The sequence below is a fragment of the Notechis scutatus genome, chromosome 1, assembly GCF_049901735.1.
Source record: "Notechis scutatus isolate UNSWTSFEM ecotype Mainland chromosome 1, rNotScu1.2, whole genome shotgun sequence".
Lineage (NCBI taxonomy): Eukaryota > Metazoa > Chordata > Lepidosauria > Squamata > Elapidae > Notechis > Notechis scutatus.
Genome location: NC_142009.1, coordinates 242300356 through 242314596, shown reverse-complemented (window position 1 = coordinate 242314596; position 14241 = coordinate 242300356). Strand labels below are relative to the sequence as shown.

The 14241-nt window shown below is 36.4% G+C and overlaps 1 protein-coding gene across 3 annotated transcripts in view; it reads right to left on the bottom strand.

The window, feature by feature from the left end:
- The window catches only part of SERGEF (secretion regulating guanine nucleotide exchange factor), a 76510-nt gene that overhangs the window by 45307 nt on the left and 16962 nt on the right, over positions 1-14241 (bottom strand). For all 3 annotated transcript variants that reach the window (XM_026668315.2, XM_087951234.1, XM_087951245.1), the window contains one exon: positions 5639-5805. In XM_026668315.2, coding sequence (XP_026524100.1) covers positions 5639-5805 — 167 coding nt within the window. The remainder of the gene's footprint in view (positions 1-5638; positions 5806-14241) is intronic.

Below are 14241 nucleotides of genomic sequence, written 5' to 3'. Positions count from 1 at the left end.
TGCACACACAAATGCACAACTTTGCAAAAGAGTAGTTTGGGCATATCCAGGGGATAATGGAGAAATTTGTAATTGCTTAAATCTGAGTAAAGGATCCAGTTTGTGATGGCTGGCATCAAGATATTTGTGTAATTCAACAAAGCCTGGTTTGTTATTTTTTTTTTTTTTTGTGGGGGCATTGACATTATTTGAGTTCAGAAAAAAAAGGGATACTTAGATCAAACAGTTTAAGAACTGCCAATCGGGATAATAACACCAAATTTTCATTGGAAATGCTCTTTAAAAAATAATACCTACCCATGCCAGTGACCATGCTAAATCAGACAGTCCTGCTCTCCATTGTAGAAATAATTAATGAAAGTATGCTGCAGTTCTAGTACCATCTTATACAAAAGACTTGCAACAAAAATTGGTTATATTTCATGTGCGAGTTGTTTTTGTACATCAGCTAGAATCTGTTGATATGGTCATGATAAAAATTCTACTACTAAATAGCATAAATAAATTATATGTTTGTGGGTCATTATATGATACCTATGGAACAACATTTGTATTTGTCAATATGTCTTCATTTATTCAGTTAATAAATAATGTAGTAGCATACTTAATGTTAGCTAAGTATGAATGCATATCTTTTCAAATAGAATTATTTGAAAGATCAAAGGAAAAAAACTGAAACTACATTCATGGCCTATGAAATGGGCTATATTTTGATAGAGCAAGACAATTATCAAACCTCACTAAGCTAAAGCTAGAGCTAAAGCTTTTGGAAAGTTCAGCTGTTCATATTTTAAAGCTTTGTTTCAAACAGATTAACCATTGCAATGGCTTATGGCACATTTTGTATTGTGAACTGAAAAAAATAAACCAATAAAGGTTAGTAGCCTATAAAACACCTTAGCCTCCTGGAGGCTTGTAAAGAAGCAAAAGAAGGACTGCCCATACTGCCTAGAAGCCATATAGCACAGTTGAAGGGAAACAATGCTCATCACACACTTAAAAGCAAGGGAGGGAGGGAGGGAAGATTTCCCATGATCACGGCCAGTTTCACATGAGGAAACTCAATGGGGAAGCAAACAGGAAGTCAGAAGTTGCTCCTGCTTCCACTGATATATTTGCTTCCCTGTAATCTTTCTGTTTCTCTGTCTGCATATGGAAAAATCTCTGAAATTATTTCAGTATTTTTTTAGTATTTATTTGATTTGTCAATCGCTTACAAGATACAGTAAATATAGATACAGTAAATATAGTTTTGAATACATGAGATAGATACTTATAAGAAAAATAAAAAACAATAGGATGATAAAATAGGATGACAAAATAGGATGATAAAATGATGACACAATGGGTCACAGGTTGTCTGGTTTAGATTAAAATCCACCTCATACATTATTGCAATGATCAGAGACTAAACCCAGTTCATCTTTATGTTACATACCATGCATAGTGATGCTCAATACAAACATACTTCCTCTCTACATATTTATGTAGGAAGTAGTATTGGCTACATATAGAATAATAAGAGACTCGTCTTCAAAGCACTATAGATTAATGTTTTATAGGGCATTAAATTAAATATATACAACACTGTCATTGCTACATTCACTTGGCAATCGCCAAAAACACATTAGGGCAAACTCTTAGCAGTGTTTCCCATTATACTTAGTAAGACAGTGCCATACTGTGGACAGTCCTGTTTCCATGCTGTTACACTCTGCAGTCTCTTGCAGGTACAGTAAGCATGTTTTCTAACCCACTTTCCTCACCAATCCCTACTTAGCAGTATGCTAAAGATGTTTCTAGCATGCCAATCAGGGGCTGCAGCCTGCAGTGCAGTTCATTGTAGCACATTCACAGTTCTGATTTGTTTTTTTAAAAAATCAGTGGAAAAGTACTGGATCTGCTATGTCTGTATGAGCTAAAGCCATGTTCATAAATCTGTTTCCTATGCCTTTTCATTTTTTGTGCTCTCAGCAAACTGAAATAATTTTTAAAGCTATGTTTGTAACAAAGAGTCTGTTAAGAAGGAATTCAGGTTTCTCTTTTCTGCCCATTGATAGTGAAAACAAGAACTCCCTAAGTCCATAATGGATATAGAAATATATCCGCTTGTAAAAATGCCAGATTTTAGAAATGTTTAAAAAAAATTAGACCAAGGTAAATCATTTCAGAATGTTTCCCATCTTTAATGTAACATATAAGCTGTACAATCCAATTGAAAAACAAACTGAAATCTTTTAGAGGGAAAATATGACAATTAAAAGCTAGAATGATGCGGCTGCATAAGTGTTCATACCCTTTTTATGTAGGGATGTTGCTGTGTTCAGCTGCTCTGGTAGGATTTATTTTTTGACATTTATTCAATTGCCTCTTACAGCAAAAGCCATGGTCTACAAAGGGCTTACAAACCTTCAAAGGGATATCATTGTTGGAAGGTATCAGTCAGAAGAAGGATACAAAACACTTTCCAAGGCATTGGATATATTATGGAATACAGTGAAGACAGTCATCAATAAAAGGAGAAAACATGGCACTATAGTGACATTACCAAAAATTATCTTCAAAATTGATGAAAAACCCCCAGGAAAACTGGTCCAAGAGGCTGCCAAGAGACCTACAGCAACATTAAAGGAGCTGCAGGAATTTCTGGCAAGTACTGGTTGTGTACTACATGTGGCAACAATCTTCCATATTTTTCATATGTCTGGGCTGGGGCGGTAGGATGGCAAGTTGGAAACCTTTTCTTACAAAGAAAAACATCCAACCCCAGCTACATTTTGCCAAAACCTACATCAAAAGCATGTGGGAAAACGTGTGATGGTCTGATGAGAACAAGGTTGAACTTTTTGGACATAATTCCAAAAAGTATATTTGAGGCAAACAGCACTGCACATCACCAAAAGTACACCATACCTACCATGAAACAGAGTGGTGCAACATTATCATTTTGGGGCTGCTTTTCTTCAGCTGGAACTGGGGCTTTAGTCAAGGTGTGGAGGGAAATATGAATAGTTCCATATATCAGTCAATTCTGGCATAAAACCTTCTGGCCTCTACTAAAAAGCTGAAGAGGAATTTTACCTTTCAATATCACAACAACCCAAAGCATACCTCCAAATCAATAAAAGAATGGCTTCGCCAGAAGTGGGGTGACCAGGATGCGCCCTCGTCATCTGACAGATATGAAGTGCTTTTGCAAGGAAGTGTGGGCAAAGATTCCCAAGGCAAGATGTGCCATGCTGATAGGCTCTTACCCCACAAGACTGTCATAAAATCAAAAGGTGCTTCAATGAAATATTAGTTTAAGGGTATGCATCTTTATGCAGTTATACTATTCTCACTTGTTATTGTTATTTTCCCTTTAAAATATTTCAGTTTGTTTTTCAATTGAATCATGCAGCTTATATATTATATTAAAGGTGGAAAAAATCTGAAATGGTTTATCTTGGTCTGATTTTTTTACATCTCAAACATCTAACTTCTTAATAGGGGTGTGTTTTGGACTGGCTGCCATAGTGCAATATGCACTAAAAGGGAGATATTTCTCTGAGGGTTGTTTGCTCGATATTATGTGTGTCTTCCTCTGAGTCAGCTTTTTGACTCTTGACAACTCCCTCTAGACAAATCCCTTCGTGTTTTGGCAATGTTTTTTTAGAAGTGGATTGCCATTGCCTCCTTCCTAGAGCTGAGAAAACTGACTGGCCCAAGGTCACCCATTTGCTTTCTTGACTAAGACAGAACAGCCTTAGGATAGAACTCACAATCTCCCAGTTACTAGCCTGTAGCCTTAACTATTTCACCAAACTGTCTTGACACTATACCAGGTTAAAAAAAACAAAATCCTATCTCAGCTCAGGTAGCAAAATCAAGAGCGATGATGCAATGGAATGAAAAAATATCAAACTGTTGCTCCAGACAAGGGTTAATATTTAGTAAGGTTGCTATTATATTATCCTCTCTTTATCCTCATCTGCTAAAATTATCAACAAAGACTTTGTTGTGGATAAACGGAAAAGTGAATTAATCCAGAAATATTACAAAAATGTTTGATGAGATGGGGTAGCAGGTATCTGAATCTATCTAAAGTGAGCTGGTTGTTTTTGAAGTGAGAATGGAAGAAAGGTTTGAAAATGGAGATGAAAGAAGTTGTTACAAAAAAAAAAAAAAAAAAAAAAAAAAAAAGGGAGAGGGGGGAGGGGGGGGGGGGGGGGGGGGGGGGGGGGGGGGGGGGGGGGGGGGGGGGGGGGGGGGGTTGAAGTATCTATAGGACAACTGCAAACAATGACAAAATGGAAATTTTAGAAAGAAAAATAATAAATATAGAGATGGAAAAGGACTGAGATAATCTGGTATTACATCAGAATTGAGAAAAAAAGAATTTCATTTGAGACTTGAAGCAGTTCCAGATGTTCCCGGAAGATACCAGAGAAAAAGTTGTTCAATCTTCAAAAACTTTTTTAGAATGGGATGCAGATGATATGGATGCAGAAACTGATGAAGTTTACATAATTAACATGCAATTTTCAAAATTTAAAAAAAATGTATCAAAGGCATTTCTTGTGCACTTTGTTAGGAAAAAGACTACTGGATCTCCTATTTGCAGTAGCATTTTACTACCAGACTGAATATTAGTAATGAACATATTAGATATATAACTGCTGTCAAAAAGACCAAAAACCACTTCTTTATACTCTTTTTTCTTTTTTCTTTTTCTATTTTCTTCCTTGCTTGTTCACTATTCTTTTATGTTCTATTATCTTATCTTGAATTTATCAATGCATCCAAGAGAAAAAAATTTGCAAGTAGATTTGGTATCTAGATTACCTATGAGCTTTTTTTATATGAAGTTGATGTTCTTACAGTTCTGGAATGGAGCTCTATGGCTCCTAACATAATTCAAGCTGCTAAGGGTCTCCTAAACTAGTGCTTATCTCATATGCTGGGATTGTGGTTGATCGTAAGGGTGAACAAACAAGGGTATCACAAAGAGTGCAATTTTGAAACCGCGTCAGAATTAGCCTTTTTCGGGGGGGAAGTGTCTGTCGTAACTTCAGATCGTCCCTAAATTAAGGACTACCTGCATAGTTGTAATTAATAACATACCAAAATAACAAACAAAATTCAGCAATTTTTAGAACATAAAGACATGCAAATGTTCTGCTGAAAATTTGTATTTCTGTTAATTAAAAAAGAGCCTTTTCTTTTCCTGTTTTTTTTTTCAGAAAGAGTACTTCTACAATTAACTTTAGTATGAAACCAGCATATTAGGGTGATAATAAAGAATGGAGATCATTAAAGACAGTCTTCCAAAATTCAAATATTTTGTACAAATTAACTTATTTATATTCTACAAAGAATTCTCTACAAAAAGTGTGTATTAAGAAACTTTTGTGTCGTAAAAAAGAAAATATAGGGAAAGCTGCAATCAAACTATTTATTAGAATAGTATAGAGAACTACATTTGGATTGTCTTTCAGTTTTCACAAACTAAATAACTGGCAGAATATTAGATATAATAAGTAAATGCATGCCATGTTGATTCAATGGATTGAGACAGTACAGCATTCCCTGTGCCAGAGTCACCATCCAAATTAATAAAAGAAGGTCTAAGATGACAACACACGTAGTTTTCCCTTACCTCAGATGCACCAGAGAGTCTGGATACTGTAGCAGGAGCATAAGATGGCTGTTTCAAATGATGCTCTGTTGATCCCTTTCTCTCCTGGTTCTGCCCTTCACATGGCATCTCACTTCTTCCAAGTTGACCATAGTCTCCTCTACCCCATGTGAAGACTTTCTCTGTCTCTAAATATCAGTGATAAAATTGCAGTGTTAGTTCTTAAACTTAAGATAAAACTATAATAAAATATTATTAAACTGGGCAGGATTGGAATACGTCACATAAAGCTTTCCTTTTAATTAAATATTTCTTTCTCTTCAGTTTACATATTTTCCACACCAGTGGATTCGGGAGTTGAATTCATAAATAGCACTAACCATTAATGAGCTTAGTACACTTTCTATGAATTCAGCCGTAGTGATTTGCTGAGCATGATTCCTTTTGCTTGTTTGTTACATTGATATTCTATATTTCTTCCAGGCAAGATATATTGTATATAAACTCTTTAAATTTTATTCTCACAACAAGTTTGATGGGTAGATTATGTTGAGAAATAATGACTGCTTCCAAAGCATCTCAGCATCTCTCGTCCCTAATCTAGCAATATAACTATGCAAACATTTTGGTTCGTGACTTAACGCAGAGGTGGTAAGTTACGTACTGTACCTTGATCTATTTTGGGGTTTTCAGAATGGTCAACTTTCATATGCCTTGCATCCCTCCCAAAAGAGAAGAGGAACCACCCTCAGCATACTGTGAACTTAGCTTGTTAGAATTTAGTCCAACAAGTTTAGTATGATCAGAGAAATCAACCACAAACTGAAATATAAAAACAGGTGTATGTTCAAATAACATGAACACATCACTTTCAAGATGAAGAGACCCAAAGCTATCACCCAAAATTCATGACACAAATATAGAAACTTGCTTCCCAGTTTCCTTGACTCTTGACAATCTATCTGTCATTTCAGCCCTCAGGAATCATCAGGAGCAGTTCCCAGGTTTGTGAATATTTTAGCTTACTTCTCACCAGTTTTCTCCTAATCTCCTCACCATGAGAGGAAATGAGTCAAGAAAAACTCCTCCGTATGGATGGAATACTGAATTAACATTTTTTTCCAATTCCACCTGGAAGTCACAAGTCTACCACATTAGCCCTAGCTTTGTCCCGCTTAAAATTCATGATACAACTTTTCCCTTGAAACTTTTAATAGGAATAACTAAATGCTGACTGCAATCTAATTTTAGTGATTTAATCATAAGGATATCAACATCACTCCATAACAAACTTAATTGCAGCTCTCAAAATAAAAGTGAAATCTTGATTTCCAATTTAAAAAGAACAAGACCCGAGACGTGCTTTCTATTTGACTAAACATATATGAACTAGTGAAATAACCTCTTGAATACCCCAGTTTTCTAGTTTCCATTACGAATATAATTTTAGATTCTTTGATTCGACCAATGGCAAAAATGAACTATTAAGGAGATTTTATATGAAGAAGGAAAGTTGGAGTGGTGCGGTGGCCAGACGTGAAGTTCTCACCTCACAATCACGAGGATGTGAGTTCAATCCTAACTAGAGGCAGATATTTCTCTCTCTGGCACAATGAAAATATATCTGCAGAAGAAAACTCCGCATTGGAAACAGGAAGAGCATCCGACACTCTGCTAGCTCCATTCAGTTGCCCAGACTCCACTCCCCAAGGGATAATGAGGTCATTAAAAGGAGATGATGATATGAAGAAAGTTGTTCTATTTACAAAGAAAGTTGGTTCTACCTATATTCTTATTTTATATTGTGAACGGTTCCTTAGTTACACATGACTGTTCCTTGCTATTATTATTTAGTTTACATTGGCATTAATCCATTCCATGAGCAAGGCAGCTGCTGCCTGAGCTATAAACAGAAATTCCTCTTATGTTTAGAATGCGAGTACCCATTCTTAATTGACACTTTAAAAAGTACTCATTCTTAAAACTTGCATTTACATATTACAGTTCTTTTTATTACCACCTCCATTGCTACTTCATCTTGTTTTACACTGTACCATTATCATTCTTTTACATTTGACATTAGGAACTGAAGAGTTTGTTTTATCCCATGGGCTTTGTCCCTTTTATGATTAAGGGAATCTCAAGGGAATTGTCCTTTTTCTTAATGTGCACATAGCTAAGAAGAGGACGATGACCAGTTGCAGCCACAAATTCTGCCTCCATATTATCTAAAAGAGTGTATACATCTTACCCACAATATATCAGGCTAATTGATTTTAATTTAATTTATGTTGATTTAACTTCACACTGAATATATCTGAGTCTGTTTCAAGCTTTCATTCTGAGCAGATAATTTCTTTAGGAAGAAGAGAATTATGCAGGCTGACTGCACCCCTTCAACCCCAATCCTCCCATGTTAACTAGCATGGCTTGAAGATGGGTTCTGCATGTATTCACAGGAATTTTCTGCACAATCAAGGTTCTTGTTTAATCTCTTACAGATTTGATTTACATTCTCATATATTTCAACTTTTATAGAAAGTACCAGCTACAATTCAGAGTCAAAGGAATAGCAATTTCTGGAGACTCCATGGACATGTAGAAATATTTAAAAGTAGGTAGCAATGATGCCTGCAAGAGGATAGCTATCACTATCAATATCAGAATCTTTTTTCCAAATTTAAGTAAATACTAACACACAACCAGACAAGTTAATACTATCTTAACTCAAAAATGTTACAAAATGATTTTTCAATTCATATTTCACTGCATATTCAAGACTCAAAAATTTCTGTGAAACCAATATTTGTACCTGAATATGGGCAGAAAACTAATATCCCCTCAGAAGTTGTTGGACTTCAACTTAGTTTCACTGAATGGAAACTCTAAATTAGCCTGGATACATATTTTACAATAATAGCATTTTGCCTCTATGCTTTCGGTATCTGCTGAGTTTTCTCACCACTAGAACTTCAGTTTGTCATCTTGAAACACTTTAAGATTTATATGATGACGTAAAACATAACATTTGCAATGTAATTCACAAATTTTACCCTGAATGTATCAAAAACAATCAAGATTAATTTATTCAGCTTAACATTTGACAAAGCTGTTTGAGCTTGCAGCAATTATCATAAACAGAAAAATTCATCACTAAATGTAATTATTTGGAATACATATATATATAGAGAGAGAGAGGGAGGGAAGGAGGGAGGAGGGAGGGAGGGAGGGAGGGAGGGAGGGAGGGAGGGAGAGAGAGGAGAGAGAGAGAGAGAGTATTCAGCTTTGTTCGGGTATTTTCCCACATCATTATAGTTGTGCTTTTAAAGTTGTAGCAACGTTTCGGCAGAATCTCATCTGCCATCATCAGGCTTCTATATTGTGTTCATCTGTGAGTCACACTTTCACAGCCGTTTCTGTTTTAAAATTTGGGGCTAGCCTACTGCTGTGACAGAATGGTTTTTTCTTCATCCTGATTGGTTGGGAGTCTTGGTCTGTGTTTATTGGTCTTGGAGTTTGCTGTGTTCTGCTTGATTGGTGTTTCTAATATCTTCTATCTGTTTTGTGGGTCTTTTTGTGTTTTGATTGGCTGGCAACATTGTGTTTCCTGTATTGGAGGCTTTGGCTTGGCTCCAAGTAAACGGACGGCTATCATTAGTTAGGAAGCTAGGTTTCATCTGGTGCCTGGTTGGGGTGTGTTTGAGCTGGAGGTATCAGGGGGGATCTGTTTGTGCCCAGATGTTTGCCTGGCTTGTGGTGTTTGTGAGTGCAGGCTTCCAAATAATTGATAGTCTGGTGGAATCATCTCTTCTATTCATGCTTTCAGGTCTTTTTTCAATCTCTATGGCTTCTCTGATAATTCTGTGGCTGGGGTTTTCTATAGTGGCTAGGGTTTTGGTGCCATTGAAGTCGATGCTATGACCTGTTGCTTTCATGTGTTGGACTAATGAGGAAGTGTGTTCCAGCTTTTTTATTGCATTTTTGTGTTCATCCAGGCGGGTACTTATTCTTCTATTGGTCTGTCCAATGTATGTGGCAGGGCATGATGCACAGGCGACTTTATATATGCCTTGGTTTTCCAGGTCAATTTTATCTTTGGGGTTTCTTAGGATGGCTGCTATTTTTCTGTCTGTTTTGAAGGCAGTCTTGATGTGAGGCCTGTGTAGTATCTTGCTGATTCTGCCGAAACGTTGCTACAACTTTAAAAGCACAACTATAATGACGTGGGAAAATACCCGAACAAAGCTGAATACCATTCATTTAAGTACCCACGAAAACTTAAGAAAACACATACACACATACACACATACACACATACACACACACACACACACACATACACATACATACATACACACACACACACACACACACACACACACACACACATATATATATATATATATATATATATATATATATATATATATATATATATATATATATTGTTATAAAGCATATACATACATACATACAGGAGGAGGTTAACTTATTTTCTAAAGCACCAGAGGGCACAACAAGAAACAATGGATGGAAACTAATCAAGGAGAGAAGTAGCCTGGAATTAAGGAGAAACTTCCTAATATTTAACTAGTAGAATAGCTTGCCTTCAGAAGTTGTGGGTGTTCCATCACTGGAGGTTTTTAAGAAGAGACTAGACAGTCACTTATCTGAAATGGTATAGGGTCTCCTGCTTGAGCAGGGGGTTAGACTAGAAGACCTCCAAGGTCCCTTCCAGTTCTTTTCTGATTGACTATAATTGTAATTGAACATCTAACTGTAACTACTTTCTATGTATTACATGGACTTTGCAGTAGATTGAGACATACTAAATTCTATACGCATGCCACCAGGTGTAAGTCTTCACTATCTGTGCTGGTTCAATATTTGAGAAAATGTTATATGAAGATAATACTTTTATTCTTCTTCTATGCTTAGTATTATTCTAAGTATTGTATAATACTACATTATTTAATTATGTGATCCTTTTACTATGTAATACTAATTAAGTAGTACACTCCTAAATTAATTTGGATAACCTGAAGGTCTCTTTTGGATTCCAACCATTACACCCGCTTTTTATTAGCCATGTTGTGTGGAGACAGATGGCAGTTTAAATCCAAACATCTTTGACAGAATGGAGAAGGTAAACATTGATTGCCATCCTGTTGGGTTACTGCTCAGTCATACAAACTGTAATCGTGGTTGATAACTTGAATCTGAAAAAAAAAAAACAGATAAAGGGGCTTCATAGACAGACAGTCGAGTGGGGGGAGAACAGAATAGAATAGAACAGAACGGAACGGAACAGAACAGAACAGAACAGAACAGAATAGAATAGAATTCTTTATTGGCCAAGTGTGATTGGACATGCAAGGAATTTGTCTTTGGTGCATATGCTCTCAGTGTATATAAAGAAAAAATATATATTCGTAAGATATAACACTTAGTGATAGTCATAGGATACTAATAAGCAATCAAATCATACTAGGAAACAATAAAAACAATATAAGTTGTAAAGATACAAGCAACATAGATATAGCCATAACTGGGAAGAGATAGGTACTAGTAAAGATGAGAAGAAGAATAGTAATACAGTCTTAGTAGTTAATTTGACAGTGTTGTGAGGATTAGTTGTTTAACAGAGTGATGGCATTCGGGGGGAAAAACTGTCCTTGTGTCTTGTTGAAATGTCTTAAGAATCTGGAAAGGAAGATTTGAAGGAAAAAAAGATAAAAGTTGCTAGAAAGGAATGACTGTATTACACTATTACAAGTGGTTAAAGAGATACATGTCCCAGAATAATTTATGATGAAGGACATACAGGATCACTATGCAAAGAGGACAACACAGTGTGAGAGCTACTCTCCAAAGATATCCAGAGGGAGAAGAACGACAGACACCAGAAAAAAGATTCAAGTTTTGCTCACCGTAAGAGGTTGCCAGTTAAGTGTAGCATTCAATTAAGTATTTGGGGAGTTTAGTAGCAGTTACATTTTTGGATAATGACATTGTTATTTTAGCAGGAACAACAGTAGTAGCACAGAAAGACACAATCTCTGAACTGTGGAATAATTAGGTCATAAAATAATTTGCACTTTCCTTTGCCTTTTCTTTATTGTACAAAACTGCTTTAATTGGTTTTCAGAGTTAAATGTTGTTAATTGCTGCCCAGAGTCACGTGCAAATGAGATGGATGGATGGATGGATGGATGGATGGATGGATGGATGGAAGGAAGGAAGGAAGGAAGGAAGGAAGGAAGGAAGGAAGGAAGATTTTTTAAAAAATATTAAAACTACCGTGAGAAGTCTCACCTTCTTTCTGCCACTGACATAAAATGCATTCACATGTATTCGGCAAAAGCTGTAAAGAAGGAACTATTTACACTTACACCTTTTGTGGCCTACATTTAAAATAGAAACACCATGCTCTTTCTAAAGATCCTCCCAAAAAAATAAAATAGTTACAAGCCATTCCATAAAAGTGACCTAAATTACAAATTATATACTGTTGGCAATTACAGCTAGTAAGTTAGTACATAGACAGTCTGATCATGTTTAATGAGCGCATTTGAGAGGAACTCATGAAAACTTTGACAGCTCCATATCCTCTGTTTTATGTGGCCTAAGCAACACTTCTGAGATTCAGACTAAAGTCACAGAATAGCCCCAATAACACAGAATATGAATTGTTACTTGAAATATAATAAACTTCCTAAATAGACAGCATTTCTACAATAAGGCATTACATGTTATAGCAGCATGTAAACCATCAGCACACCTAAATGTTCAAGTCCACGTAGATTTGTAAGTCAATCTTTCTCTCCCCTCTCTTTTCAGTTATTTTTTTAAAATGCTTCTGGTCAATATGAGAAATGGGGCTCAGAGACTTTTTTGGGAATAGAGATTATGCCTCAGTCTGCTGTAGCAATCACAATAGCACTTAGACGTATATTACCGCTTTACAGTGCTTTACAGCCCTCTCTAAGTGGTTTATAGTCAGCATATTGCCCCCAACAATTTGGGTCCTCATTTTACCCACCTCGAAAAGATGGAAGGCTGAGTCAACCTTGAGCCTGGTGAGATTTGAACTGCCAAATTACAGGCAGGAGGCAGTCAGCAGAAGTAGCCTGCAGTACTGCACTCTAACCACTGCGCCACCGTGGCTCACCTATACTGGTTTGTTGTATACTATGTTTCTTTTTTAAAAATTGAGTGACTTTATTTATACAAATAAATAAACAAGACAAAGAATTTGGAAGTACCAAGGAATGAATACCACTGTGTCTGGCAAAAAGAATCAGGCCCATATGTTAAGTTGCAGCACAGAAAATTTATTCAAGCCTATACACAAGAATCGACTAATAGTCAGCTATAAATTGACGTTAGATAAGAGTCAACAGAATTTGGAGGGTGGGGGCTAGACATGGCTTGATTGTGGAAACATAAGGACTCTAAACTGATAATACATTTAACTCCGCATCCTCTTCTCTTATACATTATCCCCATATTCCACACTACAAACCCTTAATTTAATCCTTTCACATTACCCTATATAATGGATTGCACAAACCACAGCCATCAAGCGAAGGATGCTTAACCCCAGCATCACCTTCTATCAGAGCAACAAACATGAATTTCCAGGGCCAGTTGTTTGCAGGACCACCTTTGCCTGAAGGTATTTGCCAGCCCTTACTCCATTAGATAGGATCGATATGCTCCAGATCCCCTTCCTTAAACATTGACACCTGATGGAACCACAAAGCAATGTCTTCTCAGTGATGGCCCCAGCCCTTTGGAACAGCTTCCCATTGAGATCACAGGGCTCTTTACTCTTTTAACCTTCCAAAGGGCTATGAAGCTCTGGCTCTTTCCCCAAGCATTGAGCTAGGATGGGGACTGAGTGTAAGGTTACTTGGTTTAGTATCTGGAGAGAAAGGGTACCTTTCTTTTTAACTATGTTTTATGATTTATTGTAAACTACTGAAGTTGGTGTATGAATAACACAGCAATATATGGCAAGGAAGGAAGGAAGGAAGGAAGGAAGGAAGGAAGGAAGGAAGGAAGGAAGGAAGGAAGGAAGGAAGGAAGGAAGGAAGAAAGAAAGAAAGAAAGAAAGAAAGAAAGAAAGAAAGAAAGAAAGAAAGAAAGAAAGAAAGAAAGAAAGAAAGAAAGACTCAACCTCATGTATGGACCTCATGTATTTAAAAGTACCTGAAAATATTCATTACTTTTTTATCTCACCAGACTACATTTTAGGCCTTATAAAAATCCTAGATTAGATAGAATTTGACTCCTAGTCTTCCTAGTTTAAAACTTTAACCATAAGACTTGTAGAATAAATTCATCAACAAAATAAATCTTATTTAGTACTTCTCTAAGACATTGCAGTGTGCCTTTTAATACTACACGTGAAGAAAAGTGTTTTTCAGAATCTTTTAGTACAAGATCCCAATCCACAACAGAAGCCTACTGGGTGGGATAACATATTTCTTTTCTACCGCAGAAGCTATCTGGAGCTACCCAGCTCAGCTTATAATTCTATGGTATATTCCTTATATAGGCTTTTGGTATAGCTGCAATTGGACAGGGTGGGGAGAATGTCACTGTAAGCATTTTTCCCC